Source organism: Rana temporaria, chromosome 7 (genome assembly GCF_905171775.1).
Source record: "Rana temporaria chromosome 7, aRanTem1.1, whole genome shotgun sequence".
Taxonomy (NCBI): Eukaryota; Metazoa; Chordata; class Amphibia; order Anura; family Ranidae; genus Rana; species Rana temporaria.
In genome coordinates this window covers 148,318,448-148,344,474 of record NC_053495.1, presented here as the reverse complement: position 1 = coordinate 148,344,474, position 26,027 = coordinate 148,318,448, and the positions used below count along the sequence as shown (strand labels likewise).

Here is a 26,027-nt window from a genome sequence, read left to right as displayed (position 1 = left end):
CTGAATCTTGTAGCTCTCCTACTACCTGTGTTTATCTGCCCCATATTGGCACTATATACACTGGAGCATTTGCATTTTGCAGAGCAGAGTAGGGACTAACCAGAGAGGGATTACTTTGATGCAGTTGGTCAGCTTAAACATATATTGCCATGTATGTGAACCAAAAATCTATTTTTTTTTATTGCAAAGTTTGCTAGAAAGGGTCTAACAGCAATGTGTAGTGGGTTCTTCCAGACTTTTTAGTGTTGGCATGTAGTCACACTCCTTTACCCCTTTAGCACCTGATGGATTATATATATATATATATGTAAAAGCTACTGGGATTTGAGCACAAGTATATATCTTACTTCTATTGCATTGCAGGTCATTGACCAGACCTGAACATTGTAGCTTTCCTACAGATTGTGTCTATCTGCCCCATAATGTCACTATATTCACTGGATCATTTGCATTTTTTCAGAACAGAGTAGGGACAGGCCAGAGAGGGATTACTTTGATGCAGTTGGCCAGCTTAAACATGTATCGCGATGTATGTGAACCAAAAATTCCTGTTTTTTTATTGTAAAGTTTGCATTGTCATCAAGACACATAAATTACAAATGATGAAGCCAATGCACATTGCACAGGCATAGTTCACTCCTGTCACCATCAGAAAACCCTGAGAAATTCTGTGCATCAGATCATTTGCCGGAGTATATGCATATAGACAGGAAATTACTGCAAAAGGATTGCTGGACATTAGCAAGATGCAACAAAAGATGAAAAAATTTATTTTATTACAAAGAAAAGTGGCAGTTGTTTATGATACACATCCCTAAGGTTTAAGATGTATGTATTAAGCCGGCCCTAGATGGTTTGAATCTTGGCCGGTTCAGCAAGAAGACAATGGCTCGGCAGGAGGGATTCCTGCATCAACACTGTCTGTGTTGATGGGGGAATCTAGTGAATTTCTCTCCCGCAATCTGTGGTTGCGGGAAAGAAATTCGCTCCCTCTATGGCCAGCCTTAGTGAAACAAATCAAGAAGAAGAAAAAGAAGAAGTTGTACTGCTATTCTTAATCCACTGTTTTTTTTAAAAAAAAAAGGATGTCCAAGCCTAGATGTCCCATGTGTGGTCTCCATTTTTTGATTGGTATGTTTTTAGAGGAGGAGAAACTTGGCGCTAGCAACAGGCTCCAGGGTGGAGGTTAAACTGATCTCTTCTATGTATACAGTAAAGCAGAGTAAAGACAGAACTTCTGACCTACATATACAGTATGTCCTAGACCAGTGCCAGTCGGTGGCCTGTTGATGACCAGGTCGCAGGAGATGAGTGGCGACTGCGGTCTGCCCAGGGCATTCACAGACCGCAGTCACCTCCATGGGACAGCTCATCTCCTGCTGGGCGACCATGCCTGTTTTTCCTCTCCCGGCTCCTCCGCCCACCCGGTCAACAATGTCATCCAATCAGCATTGCAGGGGGTGGGAGGAGCTGCAGATCCCTTCCTGCCCTCTGCCTGGTTGATAGGAGGACATTGTCAGGTGGAAGGGGGACTTGGGAGAAGAAGCACGGACTGATCACAGCCTCTGCCTTGCCAAAGGTACGAGTCCTGTGCAGGGGTGGCAGACATTAGAATAGGGAGATGTCATGTTAGAGAGGAAATGGGGAGGAGGGGGGGCAGACTGTGATGGAGGAGGCTGTGATTGCTAGGGGCACTGTAATAGAAAGGGGACTGCATTGTAACCATTACAGTGCCCCATTACAGTGCAGTCCCCTTTATATGGCAGTGCCCCCTTTACAGTGCAATTCCCTTTACATGACAGCCCCACTTTAAATTACAGTGCCCCTCTTACAGCGCATTCCCCTTTACGTTACAGTGCCCCCTTTACATTACATTGCCCCCCTTACAGAGCATTCCCCTTTACATTACAGTGCCCCCCTTACATTACAGTGCCCCCCTTACAGAGCATTCCCCTTTACGTTACAGTGCCCCCTTTACATTACATTGCCCCCCTTACAGAGCATTCCCTTTTACATTACAGTGCCCCCCTTACAGAGCATTCCCCTTTACGTTACAGTGCCACCTTTACATTACAGTGCCCCCTTACAGAGCATTCCCCTTTACGTTACAGTGCCCCTCTTTACAGAGCAGTCCCTGTTACATTATTGTAAGGGGGCACTGTGATGTAAAGGGGGCTGTGATGTGAAGGGGAACTGAGGACACTGATATAAAGGGGAGACTTTCCTGTAAAGGGGGGTTGAGGACAGACTCTGTAAATAGCCCCTCCCCTCCCTGAGAAAATTGTCTGCTGTGAAACTGGTCCCTGGTGCCAAAAAGGTTGGGGACCGCTGTTCTAGGACAGTAAGAAATTGTTAAAACCACTGGATAAGCAGGCAGCTAGGCTACTAGCATTTTGAGAAAGAGGGATCAGCAATGGGAGCCTGTGTATTTTCATCAGATGAGTTTTCCTATAAGAGTTAGTAAGAATTTCCATCACTCTGGAATGAAAATTTACACAATTACTAAATGCTAAAAGAAAGACAGGAATACAGCCACACAAGCTATGGCCAGTTTCACAATCTCTGTGTACATGACTACAGTTGCCACATGTCTGGTATTTTACTGGCCTCACTGGTATAACTGATAGTTGTTTCCAATGTTATTAATAGAAAAGTCATTGTAAGGCTTTTTTTTCCCCCAGAAAAGAGAACAAGCTTAATCTCCACAGATACGGTTACTGATGAAACCTACCAGTACATAGGAAAGAGTGCATGATGCTATTACAATATACTGTTTATACAGCAGCACAGCTAAATAGATCAGTGCGCTTGTTATAGATCATACTTATAAAAAGTACATAAGTGAAAACCATACATCAATGTGGTTAAATCACAGTAGCATGTGAATGAGTGTCCATTGAAAATAAAAATAACACAAACAAAAGTCCGTCAATAAGAGGTATATGACCACATCCTCGTCATGAGAAGGACATTCTGCACGATGAAACAGGAGTAGATGGAATACTCTTACCAGATAGCGTGGATCTGCTTGTCAGCGACAACAGATCATAAACGCATGGAAGGACTCCACTCGAATCTGCTCGGCTGGACGGTGGCCCAATGGTAGACTCCACACAGGATATCCCGATGAATGGCTGTAAGCCTGGACTGGAACCTCACCGTGGGTGCACTTGCTCCGACTCAGATTCTCACACAGGAACGGAAGGTCAACTTGTTTCAAAGCGACAATCGGTGGTGTAAACAGTGGTATCCACTGAAGAAAGGTGAGCACAATCGTGGAGTATGAAAAACTTTATATCCAAGCAGGTCATGCAGGAGAAAGAAAAAACAGTGCTCCGGATGGTGCATCAGATGCCCCAGTTGAAGTCCATTTGGACGAAACGCATCGGGCTTGCTATACCTGCTCCCCATATTGCTTTTATCCATTTTATGCTGAAGTGATCACTTTTAATGTAATTTGGTTTTATTACAATAAAACCTACCCTCTTTTACCTGCACCATCCGGAGCACTGTTTTTTCTTTCTCCTGCATGACCTGCTTGGATATAAAGTTTTTCATACTCCACGATTGTGCTCACCTTCCTTCAGTGGATACCACTGTTTACACCACCGATTGTCGCTTTGAAACAAGTTGACCTTCCGTTCCTGTCTGAGAATCTGAGTCGGAGCAAGTACACCCACGGTGAGGTTCCAGTCCAGGCTTACAGCCATTCATCGGGATATCCTGTGTGGAGTCTACCATTGGGCCACCGTCCAGCCGAGCAGATTCGAGTGGAGTCCTTCCATGCGTTTATGATCTGTTGTCGCTGACAAGCAGATCCACGCTATCCGGTAAGAGTATTCCATCTACTCCTGTTTCATTGTGCAGAATGTCCTTCTCATGACGAGGATGTGGTCATATACCTCTTATTGACGGACTTTTGTTTGTGTTATTTTTATTTTCAATGGACACTCATTCACATGCTACTGTGATTTAACCACATTGATGTATGGTTTTCACTTATGTACTTTTTATAAGTATTTTCTATTAGCGCTACATATTTCTTCACCATTTCTATCCAATTTTTGTCACATTGCTTGTGTAGCTGCTCACTTTATATATTTTTAGATTAGCGCAGTTTTTCCCCCTTTTTCACGCTTGTTATAGATACTAGTGTAGTAATGGCGTAGGAGCCATTACTACGGAACTGTATGATTAAAAATTAACATGTCTGAAATATTTATTTAAACTAGGTATAATACTAGGTATAATAACCACTGTCGATTTGTTGAATCTCATTTGGACAATGATGTACTGTATGGTGTTATCGTGGGCTTTTATGAACAAGAGGGAAATAGTCTAAGGCCCCGTACTCACGACCAAACATGTCTGCTGAAACTGGTCCGCAGACCAGTTTCAGCAGACATGTTTGGCCGTGTGTTGGCCCGAGCGGACCATTTTCGGGCGGATCGGACAGGTTTCCAGCGGACAACTGTTTCCTGGACTTGCTTTAAAACAGTCCGCTGGAAACCTGTCCGCCCGTCTGTACAGACCTACCCTACATGTCCTGCCGCCCGCCATCCCTCGCATGCGTCAAATGACTTCGACGCATGCGTGGAAGCATTTTAAAGGCGGGCCGCCCACGTCGCCGCGTCATTGTCGCGGCGACACCGCGGACACGCCCCGCGTATTGTTTACGCGCGGACCTCTGTTCGATGGTGTGTATAGCCATCGAACAGAAGTCCCCGGGCAGTCCCCGGGCAGACATGTCCGATGGAAACGGTCTGCAGACCGTTTTCATCGGACATGTCTGGCCGTGAGTACAAGGCCTCAATGTTTCAATGTGTGTTTAATTGTTAAAGGGAAACGTTGCTCCCCCTTAACTTTTTTTCTGTCCTGTTACCTTGTCTGCTGGGTTTCCTTGAAAAAATATACCCGCTTGAATCCAGCGTTGTCTGGTGTATGTCACTGCTGAAAGCTGGGTACTGCCCAAACATGTTCTTTTCTGTCTGTCATCAGAGGGCTGTCTGTCTCTTCTTGGTTCCTGCAGCAGGCCCCCTGATGACGCACTGTAGCTCATGAGCAGAGTGGTGTAAATTGCCTGACACAAGGCCAATGTGATGCATCATTGATTGCCCCCCCCCCAAAAAAACTCCTGGGATGTGTGATGTGGTAGCCCAGACAGCTGTGGGTAGCTGGGGATGCACAATTCTTGAATAGGCTAGAAAAGTGGAAGCTCCAGCTGTTCACACTGTGTGTAGCCAGTGTAGCACCCCCTTGTGTACATAGTTGGTTAGTGTAGGTAAATGTAGTTGGGCTTCACTATAGCATGTGAAGCCAGGTTATTCAAGGTCATGTGAAGTTTAGCCGGCAGGCTCTGAGGGCTGGTTCTCAGTCACCTCCCCCTGGCTTCTGGAAGCTTTGAGAAGATTCCCGAATTTAGTGGGTGGAGGGGTGGAGACCTCAGCACAAATATTCATGGGGACTCTACCAATAAATGGGAGAAAGGCCACCCAGTAGGTGGGGAATGCCCAATAAATATTCTGTAGCCTGGCCAGTGAGAAGCAGAGTCCTGGATCTAGAGGCCTGGAGGGGACTCCTGTGCTGGGGGGCTCTGCCTCCAGACAGGTATGCTGCTGAGAGAAAGAAAGAAGGAGATAGAGCCAGAGACTTCTCAGTTAGGCCTGGCTATGACACCCTGCTAGCAGGAGGGACCTGTACATCCCCCTAATAAATTATCAAAACCAAGCCTATTGACTGGATTATTGACCGATAAGTGCTTGCCGAATATGCGTGTTGCCTGGCAGCACAGGAGAAAGGGGACCCACAAATCCAGCAGCCCTTTAGGGGGTAGCGCTACACCAGCTTAACACAGGGAAAAAATAGCCTCATTGGCCCATTATAGTGGTCATATGCATAACGATCTGATCAAAGGATTCTTCACAGAATCACACAGTATGATTAAATCTATGAACTATAGAAAGGACACCGTGTCATTGATTGGTGAATCCAACTGTAGAAAAGTAGACAGATCGATGCTTATTTAAATGTTTGTTCATTTTATTAATTTGAGAGGCAAGGGGTGTCACATATGATTTTTTTTTTTAATTAAGACAAAATTTGAAAGCCACATTTAGTAAACAAAAACATAATTTATCGAATTTTAGCAATATATATTTTTTTATTCATACATAACACATTCATGTTCTGAATACTATAAATTATATATTTGTACAGAGAAAAATATCTTTTGTAAAAAGAACAAAAAAAAAAAAAAAGTTGAGAATGCAATTTGGTTATTTTGTACCAAAAATAAAGTACTAGTGTACAAGTACATAAAGGTCTTTGTTTTTTGTAGATTACTGTATGTTACATAGGATCAACATGAGTAGATCAGTTTTATCCTATTCTAGACTTGCTTTCCATTGGTTTTGAGTATATGGTCTGATGATATCTAACAATTTCAGTTAGTATGTTGGTGGTTGATCGTTTGTATTTTCTCCTGGACAGTAAATCGTCCGATAATACGATCATACATAAAATTGCTTCATGTATGACCACCATTATGCTTACCCATAAATGTAGGTGGGTATGGAAGGAGAATCACTTACCAGCCCACTGGAGAAAATCAGCACAGTCTGTCTTGTTATATCTGGCAGCGATATCACATGCCTTTTCTTCTCGGAAATTTAACAGCAAGATATCACCTCCTAGTTCTACTAGAGTCTTTAATACCTCTAGATGACCCCATGCTGCAGCACAATGCAATGGCAAGTAACCTAAAACAGAAGAAATGACAAGCTTGTTAAATGTAGCATTAGCATTCCACAGAAAAATATATTTGAAGGGAACAAAAAAAATAAAAAAAATAATGTTTACTTGAAAAAAGTGTTTGTTTTGTTTGCATATACTGTATTTGTCATACATTGCTTACAAATGAATGCAGCTGCTTTATAATTCAAAAAGTAACGTGGGATGATTTCCCCCAAAAAAGTCAGAGGAGCTATATAATTAAAATAAAGAAGTACAGTAAAACCTTGGATTGCGAGCATAATTCGTTCCAGAAACATGCTTGTAATCCAAAGCACTTGTATATCAAAGCAAATTTCCCTATAGAAATAATGGAAACTCAAATGATTCGCTCCACAACCATTTATTGATAAATCCTTCAGTTTATAGTCCATATAAAAAGATTATAGCAATGTGATAGGTTGTGCAACTATAAAATGTCCATCCACAAATGGAAGCCTCCACAAGGGGACTAGAAGCAAAATCCATCAGGAGCTACAGAAGAGAGACTCCTCTAAGTGTAGCAATATGTTGCTAAACGTTGTACCTTCATTAAATGTAACCAGATTGCTTCCCCTAGAGGTGCCTCTCTTCTTTTTTATACTCAGCTGTGACGTGTGTATTACTTTTTTTATTTTTACAGTATTCAGTTCCCAAAGGGACAAAGAATGTGTAGTACCTTGTCCTCGCTTCCTAGCCGTCCTATAACACTAGGTGCAATGTCAGAAACGGTGTAAGGCAGGGGTCAAGTCCTGGGGAAAAAAGTGTGGGAACTCCCACCCAAGATCCACTCCCCCACCAAAAAAAAAAAATGATACACTCATATGCATAATTACTAAACCGCATGTTTTTCTTTAAGCAAGTTCTTTCTAAATCCCGCGATAACTCGTGGCAGACCTCCGCAATGTCTCCTGGGAACAATGACAAAAGCTCAGAGGAGAAATTGTGGCATCGAGGAAGTGACGGAATACCCGCACACTACTCGATGAATCCATATACAGGAAGCGGCCAGTAACATAAAGGATTACTAAGGTTCGCCTGCCCCTGACAGTGACTCGAGCTGGGCATCGCCGCTTAGTGAAGGATTGGCTCGGGTGGCTTGGCTGCTCTAGTCCTGCAAACGGAACTGCGTTCCTACTGAGAAAAAAGTGCAGGAACTCCATTCCCACGCGTTCCTGCAGGACTTGAGCCCTGGCGTAAGGAATGCATAGGGACATGCCTACAGGTATTCTCTTTGCCGGTGCAGGGATCCAGAACAGGTGCTTTGTTGTGTGCTAAGGGGGGGGGGGGAGTTGGGGGTACCCCATTTTAAAATTAGTGTATTGTTCCAGGGCACCTAGGAAGATGGGACAAAGTACTGCATGTACTTTCCACACTGGGAACTAAATACTGTAATTAAAGTGATCCTTTAACTGTTGTGATGGTGTGACTCTGTCCTACATGAATGATGGCGGGTTTTCGCCATATTTTGGAGAGACAGACACGTTAATTACACAGCTGTGTGTTCAGCTATTTAGTTCTGACCTGGCTGTGGCTCAGGGTACCACCCACAGACAGGAAGTCTGGTCCTGGGAGCTAGGTGAGCTCCCAATCCTCTGAGAGGACTCAGACGCTGCATAGGTGCAGCTAGTGTGTGCATATCTGCAGGAGGCAGATGTCGTGTGATTAAAAAGCAAGTCGCTGATCAGGAGAAAAGCGAGGTTTGGAGCTTATCTCTGGGAAACTCTGTTTGTTTTGAGGAACAGAACTTAGGCCTAGGCTATAGGCCTGAGACCGTTGGATTGCAAGATTGAAAGCCAGGAGGCTAAACTCTTGAGTTTGTATGATGCAGTGATCGTGGAACCCCCTGCGAGGGCTGTTAATTTACTGTATATGTGAACTTTTGTGCTTTTTAAATAAAAGTGGGCTATCAAGCCCTTAAAAACGCACCTACCGTTGGAGTCTGTTCCCGCAATGCTACACTCCATAACACATTGGTATTTTTTAGTTCTGTGTATAGAAAACCATACTACCTTTCTTGTAAAGATGGACCATTATTTTGTTCTATGCCTAGACACTACAGATGTACTACAGATGTACCTTTTATAATCCTGGGGCAAAGTATGCCTTTAAAACTTTGTTCCATATCCCTGTATATAAATGTTAATGTGATCATAGAGTTGATAATAAACTTTCGAAAATAAAAAGTTATTGTGTAGTTAGAAGGCTACGGGATAGAACAAATATAAATTATTGTATGAAAGGCAATGTAATGGACACACTTGTGTTAAGATCATTACTCAGCCTTTTTAAAGGTATTGGATTGCATAAATATTGCATATGCTACCATAAGGGATCTACACTCACTGGACACTTTATTAGGTACACCTTGCTAGTACAGTACCGGGTTGGACCTCCTTTTGCCTTCAGAACTGCCTTAATTCTTGAGACATAGATTCAACAAGGTGTTGGAAACATTCCTCATAGATTTTGGTCCAAAATCTCAGAGGAAGAGATTTGTTGGTTGCACATCCATGATGTGAATTTCCTATTCCACCACATCCCAAATGTGCTCTATTGGATTGAGATCTGGTGACTGTGGAGGTCATTGGAGTTCAGTGAACTCATTGTCATAAGAAACCAGTGGTGAGATGAGATGATTGGAGCTTTGTGACATGGTGCATTATCCTGCTGGAAGTAGCCATCAGAAGATGAGTACACTGTAGTCATAAAGAGATGACATGGTCAGCAATAATACTCAGGTAGGCCGTGACATTTAAACGATGCTGAATTGGTACTAAGGGGCCAAAAGTGTGCCAAGAAAATATCCCCCACACCATTACACCACCACCAGCCTGAACCATTAAAACAAGGCAGGATGGATCCATGCTTTCATGTTGTTTATGCCAAATTCTGACTCTACCATCTTAATGTTGCAGCTGAAATCAAGACTCATCAGACCAGGCAACGTTTTTCCAGACTTCTATTGTCCAATTTTGGTGAGCCTGTGCGAATTGTAGCCTCAGTTTCCTGTTCTTAGCTGACTGGAGTGGCACCCGGTGTGGCCTTCTGCTGTAACTCATCTGCTTCAAGCCTTCAAGGTTTGATGTGTTGTGCATTCAGAGATGTTATTCTGCATACCTTGGATGTAACAAGTGGTTATTTGATTTAATGACGCCTTTCTATCATCTCGAACCTCTGACATCAATAAGGCATTTTCGTTCACACAAGTGCCACTTCACTGGATATTTTCTCTTTTTCGGACCATTCTCTGTAAACCCCAGATATGGTTGTGCATGAAAATCCCAGTAGATCAGCACTTTTTGACATACTCAAACCAGCCTGTCTGGCACCAACAACCATGCCATATTCAAAGTCACTTAAATCCTCTTTCCTCCCCATTCTAATGCTTGGTTTAAACCTCAGCAAGTCATCTTTACAACGTCTAGATGACTAAATGCATTGAGTTCCTTCCATGTGTTTGGCTGTTTAGCAACTTGTATTACCAAGCAATTGAACAGGTGTACCTAATAAAGTGGCAAGTGAGTGTATACTCCAAAGACATGCTGGTAGGTTAATTGACTTCTGCCTAAATTGGCCCTACTATATGAATGTGAGTTAGGGACCTTAGATTGTAGGCTACTTGAGGGTAGGGACTGATGTGAATTTACATTGTATATGTAAAGCTCTGCGTAAATTGACGGCGCTATATAAGTACCTAAATAATAATAATACAGTATATAATGCTGCTCATCACACTTCCACCCAAATTTTTGCTCCATATTCCTTGGCTAGGTCAGATTGCAACCAGCCACTGCGTATTCTTTAATGGATATCCAGGTTTTAGTGCCATTTATCATATATATAATTTAATGTTGGCCTCACTGGCTTCAGTAGCAGGTGATGATTTTTGCCACTTAAGTACAATCACTGTACCTGACTGATTTCTCAATGGGAAGGTCTGGAGTACAGACCTTTCCATTGAGAAATCAGTGAGAAGAAAGATGAAACAAACAGTAAAGTCTTCAAAGAGAAAGAAAATTTAAACCCATAAAAATCAAATATCTTTGGAGAACCCCAGGCAAACCTTGAGCCATTACCTAGAATCAAAGTACATATGAGCTGACCCTTGTGAGGATTTCTGTTTGAAAGTGCCTTTTGACCCAAGGGGGTCTGATTGGAAGGTGAGCAGGCATTTCACACTGTGGTGACTCTGTCCACACTTCTAATATTTTCAGCAAAGACTATCATGGAGCATGGATTTTCTTTCATTCAATTAAAAAAAAAATTCAGAAATTATATTTTGCATATGCACTTTTCTATATATGTTTTTTCAGTATCATTTAGATTTTATTTAGTCACTGTGTATTATATACTAAGGGCCAGATTCTTGTAGATCTCCGGCGCCGTAACGTATCTCCTTTACGTTACTCCGCCGCAAGTTTTAGGGGCAAGTGCCTGATTCACAAACCACTTACCTGTAAACTTGCGGCGGCGTAGCTTAAAGTCCACTCGCGCAAGCCCTCCTAATTCAAATGATCCTGGTAGGGGGCGTGGATCATTTAAATTAGGCGCGCTCCCGCGCCGATCGTACTGCGCATGCTCCGTCGGGTAAATTACCCGACATGCATTGCGCTAAATGACGTCGCACGGACGTCATTTGTTTTGACGTTAACGTAAATGGCGTCCAGCGCCATTCACGGACGATTTACGCAAACGACGTTAAATTTTCAAATTGCGCCGCGGGAACGACGGCCATACTTAACATTGAGTACGCCACCTAGGGGGCATGTTTATCTTTACGCCGCGTATCGCTTACGGAAACAACGTAAAATCACTACGACGGGCAAGCGTACGTTCGTGAATCGGCGTGACTAGTCATTTGCATATTCTACGCTGACCACAATGGAAACGCCACCTAGCGGTCAGCGTAGATATTGCACCCTAAGATACAACGGCGCTGGCCGTCGTATCTTAGGCATGTTTAAGTGTATCTCAGTTTGAGAATACACTTAAACATACGACGGCCTTAGATTCGGACTTACAATGGAGTATCTGCTGATACGCCGGCGTAATTCTATGTGAATCTGGCCCTAAGTTGATATTTAGCTATTAATTTAACTTAAGGATACAAATATAAAGAAGCTGCATACTCGCTAAGGGATTATAATAATCAGCTGCTGAAAGTGCTTAAAAAGGTTTAATATATGACTTTAATTTTATAATACATACCAAATGTCTTTTTTTGGAGGAAGTTAAAAAAAAACCAGCAAAAAAAACTTTTTTTTTTATACCATCTCTGCCTGGATACAATTAAAATATAGTGCCTTAGGAACTGTAAGAGTCATATAATAATTTACAGAAAGACTGCAACTGGCTCTATAAATGTGCTGAGTTAGCAAATGGATTAATTACTATTTAGCCAGTAGAGTTTCAATGTTCCAGGCTTAGTTATGCAACAGTGTGGTTTATGTATTAAACATTTGGAAGAAATTAAGATGCTTGTGTTTGTCACTAAGCAAGCTAAGATAATCTGTTTCTAAACTGGACTTCATTGTATTACTTGCACTTTGTGATGTCCATTAGACATGTGCATTAGTTTTCGTCCAAATGCATTTTCGTCCGAATTTCGGGTATTTTCGTTATCGTTTTAACAAACGAATACAAACGCGCAGAATACGAAAACCGAAAGATCCGACATGCTTTATTTTTGTTGCTCGAAACAGTAAGCCCGCGTACACACGGTCGATCCATCCGATGAGAATGGTCCGACAGACCGTTTTCATCGGTTCACTGCTGAAGCAGACTGATGGTCTGATGTGCGTACACACCATCAGTTCAAAAACCGATCGGGTCAGAACGCGGTGACGTAAAACACAACGACGTGCTGAAAAAAACAAAGTTCAATGCTTCGACTTGATTCTGAGCATGCGCGGGTTTTGAACCGATGCTTTTGTGTACTAACCATCGGTTTGGACCTATCGGTCAGCGGTCCATCGGTTCGATTTTAAAGCAAGTTCTCTAATTTTTGTCCGAAGGACAAAAGACCGATGGGGCGTACACGCGGTCGGTTTGGACCGATGAAACTGAACTTCGGTCCGTTTTCATCTATTTGGACTGATGGTGTGTACGCGGCCTAACAGTTCGATATAGATGGGAGATTTGACATAACGCTGACAATAGCAATCCGTGTCTATCGAACCTGTGGTTGAATGTGCCTAACCTTAACTCTAATAGTCCAAGATTATTCTACATAGAGAGGAAAGATTCGACATTATAGAGACAGTGTTGGGGTAGACCATTCGACATGAACGACAAAGATTCGACGAAGCAGCGAAAAACATACAAGCATTGAATCTGTCATTGAGGGCTTATGGTGTCTGTCAAAAGCAGATTTAACAAGCAGTTAAACTGTACGACGCTGCAATCGTACATTTCCGGTAGGGATGTCCCGATACCGATACTAGTATCGGTATCGGGACCGATACCAAGCATTTCCCCGAGTACTTGTACTCGGGGAAATGCTCCCGATGCTTCACCCGATACTTGAGCGGGCAGGCAGGGGAGTTGCAAATCTTCTCTCCCCATGGTCAGCGTTGTCTTCCCCTGTCCGTGCTGCTCTCTCACCTCCCCCCATCCGTCCGTGCTGTTCTCTCTCCTCCTCCCCTTCCCCCGTCCATCCGTGCCGTTCTCTCCTCCCCTTCCCCCGTCCGTCCGTCCGTCCCGTTCTCTCTCCCCGTCCAAGCAGTGCTCTTTCATCCCCTTCCCCCGTCCGTCCGTCCCGTTCTCTCTCCCCGTCCATGCAGTGCTCTTACCTCCCCTTCCCCCGTCCGTCCCGTTCTCTCTTCCCCCCCCCGTCCATGCAGTGCTCTTTCCTCCCCGTCCGTCCGTCCGTCCCGTTCTCTCTCCCCCCCCCCTGTCCGTCCCTGTAGTCTCTCTCCATCCATCCCGTCCCCGTCCGTGCCGCTCTCCCCCCTCAATCTGTCAGGGGGGAGAGCGGAGGTAGGAGCTGCTAAGCCCGGCTCCTACCTTTTCTGAATGAACAGAGTCGGTGATTACCGACTCTGTCCATTCATATAACTGAGCATCGTAACCTCCTGTGTTTACGATGCTTCAGTTTATGAATGGAGGAGCTTCCCTCCATTCATTTCAGCTGAAGCTGCTGAGAAAGGGACTGGGGAATCTGTTTCCCTAGTCCCTTTCTCTGTCTTAAAGGGGAGATGCCAGAGGTCTGTTAAGACCCCTGAAATCTCACCAAAGCCTCCCAACAGGGCTGATTAAAATTAAAATAAAAAATTGCAATAAATATAAAAAAATAAATAAAATGTAAAAAAATAAATAAAAAAAAACACACTGACAATTAAAATTAAAATAAAAAATTGCAATAAATATAAAAAAATAAATAAAATGTAAAAAAATAAATAAAAAAAAACACACTGACACCCCCCACGCCCCCCTAAAAAAAATAAATAAATAAAAATCACTGTAAAAAAAAAAATAGTAAAAAATAATAGTAAAAAAAAAAAAAATTACTGCCACTGTCACATGACATTAAAAAAAGTATCGGTATTCGGTATCGGCGAGTACTTGAAAAAAAGTATCGGTACTTGTACTCGGTCTCAAAAAAGTGGTAACGGGACAACCCTAATTTACGGTCAAATGCTCGGCCCATAGGCTATAGAAGAATTCAAATGTTGGTTGACTAGTAATAATAATTCAGAAATATAATTATTACTAGTGCTATATAAAAGTTTTTGCAATTTGCTGTGCCAATGTATACAGACATGTTTGTTGGCAACGGGTAATGTTAACTTGCCAATGGGCAATCAGGGTGGAACCTATAACAATGTGGATCAGCCACCTGTTTTTAACAATAACCCCCCGGCCACCTGTGGGAACAAAATCCGAGCTCCAGCCTGCTCTCAGATGCCTCCCTTTTCCCATCAGCAGTTTTCGGTTTGTCTTTACATTTCCTATATTAAAAGTCTTATATGGTTTATTAGAATATGAACAGTTAAAAAAAGGGGAAGGAATGAGCTAATAAGAATAATTCAGGGTTAACTGAGGGTTAATAAAACATAAAGCGAAATTTCATAAAAAAATAAAGCATACCAATAAAAAAAACAGCTTTTGCTGGAGTAATCCTGTTCAATTTAGAGCTACCTCCCACACAAAGTCATTTTACCACTAATTACCGCCAATCTTCTCGGTCGAATGAAGGTCAGCGCTGGTTTTGTTTAATTGTACTTCCCGGGTTTATGAGGGTTCATTCATACAACTGAAATCAAAACTGTTTGTAGGCTTTTTTTTTTTCCATTTGACTTGAAGCCAAAATGTAATACATTTATTAATGCAGCCTGCAATAGCAGTTTGCAGCTGTTATTTATACAAGAGACGCTGGCAGCATTTTTGATCACTGTCAGTCTGACAGTGTAGCTCAGTAGAATACACTGGTACAGTGGCTGCAGAAGGACTCCCATGCTGCAGTGCCCATGGTGGGTTACTTTTACCCATCCCTGGTAGCAAGAAGAAATTTTTATGCAACTGGGACCTAAGAGCCCTGTGGTCTCAATAAATTGGACTTACCGTATTTTCCGGCGTATAAGACGACTTTTTGGATGCAAAAAAATGCATCCAAATTTGGGGGTCGTCTTATACGCCGGTGACAGTCTCCGTGCTGCTGCGGGCGTCCATGATTTGAAAGCCGCGCCTTCTTCTCAGACTGTCCTGTGATAGGGGGAACACAAATCTTCCCAGCAGCGCCTCTGTTCTGTGTTCCACCTATCACGGATGCCTTCTCATCCTCGGACGAGAGGACGTCCGTGATAGGCGGAACACAGAACAGAGGCGCTGCTGGGAAGATTTGTGTTCCGCCTATCACAGGACAGTCTGAGAAGAAGTCGCGGCTTTCAAATCATGGACGCTCGCAGCAGACGGAGACTGCCACCGGCCTGGAAGCCAGAAGCTGCAAAACGTGAGTGATGGCACAGTGGGGGGGGGGGGGGGGAGTGGGGGCAAGTGATGGCACAGTGGGGGCAAGTGATGGCACAGTGGGGGCAAGTGATGGCAGTGTGGGGGCAAGTGATGGCACAGTGGGGGCAAGTGATGGCACAGTGGGGGCAAGTGATGGCACAGTGGGGGCATATAATGTAATGGCACAGTGGGGGCATGTAATGTAATGGCACAGTGGGGGCATGTTATGTAATGGCACAGTGGGGCATGTAATGTAATGGCACAGTGGGGCATGTAATGTAATGGCACAGTGGGGCATGTAATGTAATGGCACAGTGAGGCATGTAATGTAATGGCACAGTGAGATTTAAAAAAAGACTGTTTCTGTCAGCGGTTGTTCCGGCTACCCCTCAGCTTCCAGAAAGACTAGAAGGAAGGGGGTAGTCTTATACGGCGAGTATATCCCAAAACCAAAATTTTTCCTGGAAAATTAGGGGGTCGTCTTATACGCCGGCAAATATGGTACTATACATCTTCAGCGCCCTGTTATTTTTGAATCAGAAGAGTTTGCTATATGTGGATGTTTGTGAGAAACCTTCAAGTTGTATCTGTCATTGCAAAAACTGAAACCAGGGCTCCCTCTGGTGACTAATCATATTATTTCTGCTGAAAGCATTTAGGAGAATGATGTTAAAGAGGTTGTAAAGGTTTGTTTTTTATTTTCTAAATAGGTTCCTTTAAGCTAGTGCATTGTTGGTTCACTTACCTTTTCCTTTGATTTCCCTTCTAAAAAATGTTTTCTTTGTCTGAATTTCTCCCTTCCTGTTCCTCCTCAGTAAGCTTGTCCCCATCATCCCAGCCATTCTGGCTGGGGGTTAGTCAGCATGCTCGCCCACTTCCTTAGCTCGGATGATGGGGGCAAGCTTACTGAGAAAGAACAGGAAGTGAGAAATTAAAACAAAGAATAAAACATTTAGAGGGGAAATAGAAGGAAAAGGTAAGTGAACCAACAATGCACTTGCTTAAAGCGGGGGTTCACCCAAAAAAATTTTTTTAACATTACATTCAGTTGTTAGAATGACAATCGGCTGTTTTTTTTAATCTCCTTGCCGTACATACCGTTTTATATAGATATGTTCACCGCGGCTTCCGGGTATGAAATCTGCGGGACTGGGCGTTCCTAATTGATTGACATGCTTCCGACCGGCGCATACAGCGCGTCACGAGTTGCCGAAAGAAGCCGAACGTCGGTGCGCAGGTGCCGTATAGAGCCGACTCGCAGTCCGGCTTCTTTCGGCAACTCGTGACGCGCTATATGCGCCGATCGGAAGCATGTCAATCAATTAGGAACGCCCAGTCCCGCAGATTTCATACCCGGAAGCCGCGGTGAACATATATATATAAAACGGTATGTACGGCAAGGAGATTAAAAAAAAACAGCCGATTGTCACTCTAACAACTCGGCTGAATGTAATGTCAATTTTTTTTTTGGGGTGAACCCCCGCTTTAACCACTTCAGCCCCAGACCATTTTGTTGCTAAAGGGCCAGGCCCCGTTTTGCGATTCGGCACTGCGTCACTTTAACTGACAATTGCGCAGTCATGCGACGTGGCATCCAAACAAAATTCACGTCCTTTTTCCCCCCACAAATAGAGCTTTCTTTTGGTGGTATTTGATCACCTTTGCAGCTTTTTTTGCGCTATAAACAAAAAAAGAGCGACAATTTTGAAAAAATTCTATATTTTTTACTATATCAAATATCCCCAAAAAATATACATATACATACATACATACATACAAGTATTCTTCTACATATTTTTGGTAAAAAAAAAATCGCAATAAGCGTTTATTGATTGGTTTACGCAAAAGTTATAGCACCTACAAAATAGTGGATAGTTTTATGGCATTTTTATTAATATTTTTTACTAGTAATTGACTGTGACATTATGGCGGACTCATCGGACACTTTTGACACATTTTTGGGACCATTGTCATTTTTACAGCGATCAGTGCTATAAAAATGCACGGATTACTGTGAAAATGACACTGGCAGTGAAGGGGTTAACCAGTAGATGCGCTGTAGGGGTTAAGTGTTTCCTAGGGAGTGCTTCTTACTGTAGGGGGATGGGCCGTGTGACTACACGGAGCGGAGATCAGTGTCATTGTCATTAGGCAGAGTGGGGGGATGCTTGTTTACACAAGCATCCTTCCGCTCTATCTCTCTGTGAGAGGATCTCAGGTGTCCCCACGGCGATCGAGTCCGCGGGACCCATGGTCGGGCTCATGGAGAAAGCGGCAGGGTCGCGAGCGCGCCGCCGGCGGCGTGCATGACCACACAGAGGCATCTTAAAGGAGACGTACCTGTACGTACCTATGCCTGTCCGTGCCACTCTGCCAACGTAAATATACAGGAGGCGGTCCTTAAGCGGTTAAAGGAACCTATTTAGAAAATAAAAAACAAACCTTTACAACCCCTTTAAAGAAGACCAATCAGTTGCATCCCTAAATGGTGCATATTTTTCTGCAGACATCCCAGTGATTATAAACTGCATTAGATAAAATTGCTAAAATCCTCACTTGCAGGGTGTAAATATGTCAGGTTCTCCATGGAAATCAATGAGTTTTAGATAAAATCAATGATTCTTTTTCTGCAAAATATTATTAGGATTAATATAGCGCCAACAGTTTGCGCAGTGGTTTACAAAATAGGGGAGATAGTACAGTTATAATACAATTCAAGACAAGAGGGTTAGGAGACCCTGCTCAGGAGAGCTTACAATCTAAAGAAAGCGCAAGTGATAGAAACGGAAATAACTGTGGTGGGCTGCGTTGTTTGAGAAAATAAAATGCAGCTGTTAGGTAGAGGTGGATGTGAAGTGATCAGTTTTCAGGGATTGCATAAATGTTGACAGAGTAGGAGATAGCCATACATGTTGGGGTAGAGAGTTCCAGGATGGAACGACCAGGGGAATGGGAATGGCTCTGGAGAAGTCCTGGAGTTGAGCATGGGAGGAGGTGACAAGGGAGCTAGAGAACAGGAGGTCTTTGGTGCAGTGAGGAGGACAGTTTGGTTGACATACAAGTATTTTGAGTTCAGGTTGGTGATGTAGGGCTAGAATTGTAGTGTATTTGCTGGATGAACAGAAGCCATTGAAGGGATTGGCAGAGAGGGATAAAATAAGTGGGAAAATAAGTGGGAGGAGTTATTGGTAAGATGGGTGAGTCTGCTAGAAGCATTCATGAGCTGAAGAGGGGATAGCCTGTGTAGAGTTAGACCAATGAGGAGGGAGATACAATAGTCAAGGCGAGAGATAACGAGTGAGTAAATTAGTCGTTTTGTGACATAGTTGGTTAAGAAGGGGCATATTTTGGAAATGTTACAGGTGGCAAGATTTGGATAGAGATTGGACATGGAACCAGATGGGGAGGTCCAGAGGTAGAGAGAAAATAATATGAGCTCAGTTTAAGAAATAATTTGTTTTAGGAATGGCGTGGCATCCATACTCATATGTCAGTTGGTAAAGTAGTGATGGGCAAGGAGACCAAAGGACAGAACTGAGAAGTAGAGAGGTAGATCTGGTATTATCAGCATACAGATGGTATTGCAAACCATGAGATGTTATCAATTGACCAAGGGATGATTTGTATATAAAGAATACAACATTCTAGAAGGGGTCCATGGACAAAACCTTGGAGGACCCCTCTAAAAAGAGAAAGAGGAGAGGTACTGTAGGTGACACTGAAGGAATACTTAGATAGAGGGAGAACCTTGGAAACCAAGTGAGTGGAGTGGGTTGTCAACTGTGTCAAATGTGGAAGAAAGCTCCAGAAGTAAGACTGAAGAAAGGTCTAGTAAGAGTACTTATAGGGTATGTATGGTGTAATTATGGAGTACCAATGAAAAATATAGGTTGGGTCAGTGCCTGTGAAATGTGATGTTACAAAAGCGTGTGCATTTCAAAGCAACCAAGTTTATTTTTAGAGTTCATGCACATATAAACAAAATAAAGGCGGCAGCCATCTTTGTTATGGCATGTCCAGGCTCTTGCATGTGTGAGGTGTTTGAACTGGAAACTGTTTTCCCTTGCTTATGCTGCAGGTCCAAGATCTGTTTGCTTCTTTCTCTGAGTCTCTTTTATGCTGCCATGTTGGCATCACAAAATAAACTTTTTGAAAGGGCTCCGCGGAGCCAATCGGGAAGAACTGCAAAAATCTTGGCAGAGTGGAGACAGGATTTTTACCATCTGGGTGAAATGATCTTGGTGTCTGGGAGATTTACAGGCAGTCCCGAGTTACCAACACAATAAGGACTGTAGGTTTGTTCGTAAGTGGAATTTGTTCGAAGTCGGAGCACTGCTTGTTAGTGTAACTTCCGCCTATGCAGGGAAGTGGGATGATCCGGCGCTTCTGGGGCTCTTCTGGTCATGCAGTACATGTCGTACTGCAGTGTGGAATGTGGCAAGATAGCTGCTCAGAGGTATCCAGGACCAGCGTGGAGCACAAGCGGCCGGCATTGAGGCCGTTCGTTGGTAGCAGTCGTTCGTAAGTCGGGTGTTCGTAAGTTCGTAATGTGAATCAGTGGATCCCCTGAAAGTCCAGCCATTGCCATTAGGCATCTGATTGCGCTGTTTGACCACTGTTTATTTGGTGGTAAAAGCTATTTGGTAAGAGGCTATGGGGTTGATTTACTATACAAATACTAGCACATTATGATGTAAAGTGGAGTTCCACCCGTGTTTTAGTTTATTAAAAGTCAGCAGCTACAAAAAGCATAGCTGCTGACTTTTAATAAACCGACACTTACCTGTCCCACAGTCCAGCGATGCGGCCGCCCCGAGGCTAGCTACTCTACTCGGCGCCGTCATCCTACCTGTGGGCACCTGGCCGTGACAGCTTACGGCCCCTGCTACTACTATTAAAAGTAAAAACCCTAAAATTGTCACTCTAAATTATTCACTGCCAGTCCCTCTATTAGAGGCTGGCATACCACAATGTCCAAGTCCTTTGTAAAAACGAGCGCTCTAAATACCTCTTTGAAACATTGCTTCTGCTGGAGGTCACCTGATTTCCCCGGCTGACATCAGAGGGAGATCACGGCCCCTCCTGCAGAAGCAAGAGGGGCCGTGTTTATTGCTCTGGTCACAGTATGTATGTTAAAAAAAGAGAAAAAAGTAATAAAAAAATTGTGAAAAAAACAAATGTATTTATTTTCCAAAAAAATGTGATAAAAAATTACAACTTCTAAAATCTCACCATGCCTCTTACTAAATACCTTAGACTGTCTACTTTCCAAAAAAGGGGTAATTTGGAGGGTATCTGTACCATTCTGGCCAGGGTGGATTTGATTTAAATCAAGTCAATTTAAATCATTAGTAAAATGGCTTGATTTAAACTGCCTGGGGCTCAATTTTTTTTTTATGTGGCTTACTACCGCTTTAACTTGTGTCTAAAACCATTTAATGTACCTTAAGGCCGGATTCACACTTGTGCGGTGCGAATTCCAGCTCTGTTATCTCTGCAAAAAGATAAGAGAGCTGTTCAGCAGATCATCTCCGTTTTAGCTGCAAATTTGGAGACCCGGGAAAGGGGAGGGGGAGGGGGAAGGGTATTGAGTAGAATGAGAGAAATCCTGAAGAGAAATTAACACATCTGTGGATCAGATGCGTGCCCATAGAAGATAATGGGCCTGAATTCACACCTCAATGCCTAGAAAACGCACACGTTTTTTCGGCAATGCGCAGTGCGAATGCATCGCACATATGCAAACCAGCCTCATTGAAATTAATGTATTTAGAAATGTTCTGCGAATGGGATGCGGTTTAAGCCGCACTCAATTCGCATAGGTGTGAATCCGGCCTAAAAGGCCCACAAATCAATGGTTAAGTCTAAAATTTATATATGTTCAAATAAAGGAAAGAAATGCCGTACCTCGAGTTGTTTGTTGATTAATATTTGCTCCATACTTTACTAATGCTCTTACAACCTCAGTACGACCAAGAATACAGGCTAAAAACAGAGGGCTTCTCCCTAGTAGATCTTCCTCCAGGAGCAGTTTGCTGCCTTGCTCATGATGAGCCTCAGCTGGATCTTCGAATAAGGACTGGAGGCCTTCGATGTTCCCTTCCAAAGTGTACAGAAGTACTGGATTCTCTGTAAAAGCAGGTTTTAATGTCTCCATCCTCAGTCCTTCAGTATCTCTGTCGAATGTCACAAAGGCCTTTCACTAATAGAAGAGATATTAGTTATTATCATAATAAAACAATTTACAAAACTTATTTTGATAATTACTGTATTTATTGGCGTATAACACTCACTTTTTTACCCTGAAAATAGAAGGTAAACTGTCCTGTAAAGTTTTCCTGAAACTTCCCTCCTAAAGTTAGGTTGCGTGTTATACGCCTGTGCGTGTTATACGCCGATAAATATGGTAGGTGTTCTTTAACCACTTCAGTTCCAGACACTTTCACTCCCTTCCTGCTCAGGCCAGTTTTCAGCTTTCAGCGCTGTCCTACTTTGAATGACAACTGTGCGGTTATACAACACTGTACCCCATATTAATTTTTTTTTTTTTTTTTTTTAGCATTTTTTTTCCTACACGAATAGAGCTTTCTTTTGGTGGTATCTAATTACTACTATTTTTTTTTACTTTTTGCCTAATAAATGAAAAAAGACCAAATATTTTTACAGAAAAAGAAAAAAAAGTATTTGTTTTCTGTTTCTGTTATGAAATTTTGTATTCTGCTAAATTTCTTTGATGAAAAAAATCCAAATCAGTGTATATTATTTAGTGGCTCCCAAACAAAATTGACGTATTTTTTTCCCACAAATAGAGCTTTCTTTTGGTGGTATTTGATCACATCTGCGGTTTTTATTTTTTGCGCTATAAACAAAAATAGAGCGACAATTTTGAAAAAAATGCAATATTTTTTACTTTTTGCTATAATAAATATCCCCCAAAAACATATATATAAAAAAAAAATGTTTCCTCAGTTTAGGCCGATACGTATTCTTCTGCCTATTTTTGGTAAAAAAAATCGCAATAAGCGTTTATCGGTTGGTTTGCATGAAATTTATAGCGTTTACAAAATAGGGGATAGTTTTATTATTATTTTTGTTTTTACTACTAATGGCGGCGATCAGCGATTTTTTTCGTGACTGCGACATTATGGCGGACACTTCGGACAATTTTGACACATTTTTGGGACCATTGTCATTTTCACAGCAAAAAATGCATTTAAATTGCATTGTTTATTGTGAAAATGACAGTTGCAGTTTGGGAGTTTACCACAGGGGGCGCTGAAGGAGTTATGCTTCACCTAGTGTGTGTTTACAACTGTAGGGGGGTGTGGCTGTAGGTCTGACATCATCAATCGTGTCTTCCTATAAAAGGGATGACACGATCGATGCAGCCGCCACAGTGAAGCTCCGGGGAGCGATCGCGAGGGGGCGGCTAGAAACGAATAGCCACGCCCTCGTCCCGGATCGCTCCCTGAGGCTTAGCGACCGCCGCATGTACCGGGGGGGGGGTCCCGATCGGACCCCCGACCCGCGGAAAGGCAGCGACGTGCGGGCACGTCGTTCTGCCTGCCCGTACCATTTTGCCGACGTATATGTACATACGGCGGTCGTTAAGCGGTTAAATCTTCTGCCCTTGTTGTTTTAACCTTGGATAGAATTTTTTTTTTCTGCCAGTAAATACCTTAAACAGCCCACTTCCTGGGGTCAAATATTTATTTCACTCATTAAAATGCAAATCAATTTATAACGTTTTTGAAATGCGTTTTTCTGGATATTTTTGTTGTTATTCTGTCTCTCGCTGTGAAAATAAACCTACCATTAAAATTATAGACTGATCATTTGTCAGTGGGCAAACGTACAAAATCAGCAGGGGATCAAATTCTTTTTTTTGTTGCTCACTGTACAACCACTTTAAAGCGGACCTTCAGTCATTTATATTTCCATCTATTAAATCTTCTGCCTTTGTTGATTTAACTTTGAATAGTGAAACATTTGTTTCTGCCAGCAAATACCTTATACAGCCACTTCCTGTTTCTTGTCTGGTAAAAAGCCTAGGCTTATGACATCATGCACAGCTCTCTCTCACACACTATCATTAGAGTTTGCCAAGAAGGGAGAGGGGATGCGTCATAAGAGGGCCAATGGTCCTGGGTATCCCTGTATCTCTGCATCCTTTATACCTCCTCCTAGGATTACCCCTTCCAAAAACACCTAAACCCCTTAGGAAATTGATGGCCTTTATTCTACTAGCTGCTAAACGGGCTATACCCCAGTGCTGGCTTACCAACATTCCCCCTTCTTTTACACAATTTCTGGCTGCTATTACAGACATACGTAGAATGGAACGCCTTACGGCTGTAATTGAAGACTCCTTAACTAGTTTTGACGCCATATGGGGGAAATGGGATTCTTCTGAATATAACTCAGAGGTTGCACAGGTAACTCTGAGTTGATGAGCTTGGGGAGTAGGTTATCTCGATCAAACGTGTGGAAATATATCACCTAGACTATTGTTAACCTTGTTTTAATGGTTACTTGTCTTCCTCTTTACTATACCATGATGCATTTGAAATGTCTGAAAATCACTTGACATTTTCTATTGTTCCCATTTACACATGACGTGTTATGATTATTTTTCATTGGCATTATATCCCCTTTGTTGACTTTTTTATATGAATCTTTATATTGTTTCTTCCTTTTGAAATATTCAATAAATAAACAATAAAAAAAAAAAAAAAAAGAGGGCCAATGAGAGCTGGAGGTGTGCCTCTGTCTGTCTGTGTAAATCCAGGAAGTGAACAGGCAGCAGCTTCAGCTGCCCTCAGTTAAAATGGATGCAGCCAGACTCAGTGGATGGAGATTTCTGCAGCATATTTGGTGACTACAGAATCACAGTGGGCTAGATTCAGGTAGCTGTTACGACGGTGTATCTCCAGATACGCCGCTGTAATTTCAAATCGTATCACCGATTCTCAAAGGCAGATACGCTCAAAAAATAGGCTTCCTCCGCCGACGTAACTTGAATGCGGCGGCGTATAATTGTGTGCAATATTACGCTGGCCGCTAGGGGCGCTTCCGTTGTTTTCAGCGTAGAATATGCAAATTACCTAGATACGCCGATTCATAAATGTACGTACGGCCGGAGCAATTTATTTACGACGTTTACGTTAGGCTTTTTCGGCGTAAGGTTGCTCCTGCTATTAGGTGGCGCAGCCAATGTTAAGTATGGATGTCGTTCCCGCTTCGAAATTTGAATTTATTACGTTGTTTGCGTAAGTCGTTCGCGAATAGGGCTGGACATAATTTACGTTCCCGTCGAAAGCAATGATGATTTTCGTCGGAATTTCGAGCATGCGCACTGGGATTGTTTCACGAATGGCGCATGCGCCGTTCGTAAAAAATGCGGGATCAACCTAATTTAAATAAAACACGCCCCCCTCAACATCATTTGAATGACGCGTGCTTACGCCGGCCCCATTTACGCTACGCCGCCGTAAGTTAGGAGGCAAGTGCTTTGTGAATACAGCACTTGCCTCTCAAACTTACGTCGGCGCAAGCGTAAATACGATATGCTGCGCCACCGTAAGAAGGGGCGCAGCTACCTGAATCTAGCCCAAGATGTATAAAATAATATGCAAAGTGGTTGGAGGGAAGCTTCAGAATGGCAAAGATGTTTTTATTACAAATTATGTGAGCAGACTGCAGTAACTCTTTAATTTAAGTTGATTAAAATCAAGCCTTTTTACTAGTGATTTAAATCGACTTCATTTAAATCAAATCCACCCTGGCTAGAATGGTACAAATACCTTCCAAATGACCCATTTTTGGAAAGTAGACAGCCCAAGGTAGTAGTAAGAGGCATGGTGAGTTTTTAGAAGTTGTAATTTTTTTGGAAAATAAAGACATTTGTTTTTTTCCCAATTTTTTAACCTACTGTGACCAGAGCAATAAACACTGCCCCTCTCGCTTCTGCAGGAGGGGCGGTGATCTCTCTCTGACGTCAGCCGGGGAAATAACGTGACCTCCCGCAGAAGCAATGTCTTGGAGCTGTAAAGTGGCTGCGAGTCACGTGGCCGACCTGAAGACAGCTCTAAAGAGGTATTTAGAGTGCTGGTTTTTACAAAGGACTTGGACAGTGTGGAATGCCAGCCTCTAATAGAGGGGTTGGCAGTGAATAATAACTTAGAGTGTCAATTTTAGGGTTTTTACTTTTAATAGTAGCAGCGGGGGGCGGGGCGGAGACAGAGACACAGAGAAGAAGCTGACATGTAGTTTAGAGGGGGGCAGATTACACAGCATAAGCACTTTGC

At 42.8% G+C, this 26,027-nt stretch overlaps 1 protein-coding gene across 2 annotated transcripts in view; it reads right to left on the bottom strand.

The window, feature by feature from the left end:
* ANKRD45 (ankyrin repeat domain 45) overlaps positions 1-26,027 on the bottom strand; it is a 76,505-nt gene that overhangs the window by 48,989 nt on the left and 1,489 nt on the right. For both annotated transcript variants that reach the window (XM_040360111.1, XM_040360110.1), the window contains exons 2-3: positions 21,628-21,922; positions 6,591-6,758 (exon numbers count right to left, since the gene is read on the bottom strand). In XM_040360111.1, the coding sequence (XP_040216045.1) occupies positions 6,591-6,758; positions 21,628-21,877 (418 nt within the window). In that variant the 5' untranslated portion in view covers positions 21,878-21,922. The remainder of the gene's footprint in view (positions 1-6,590; positions 6,759-21,627; positions 21,923-26,027) is intronic.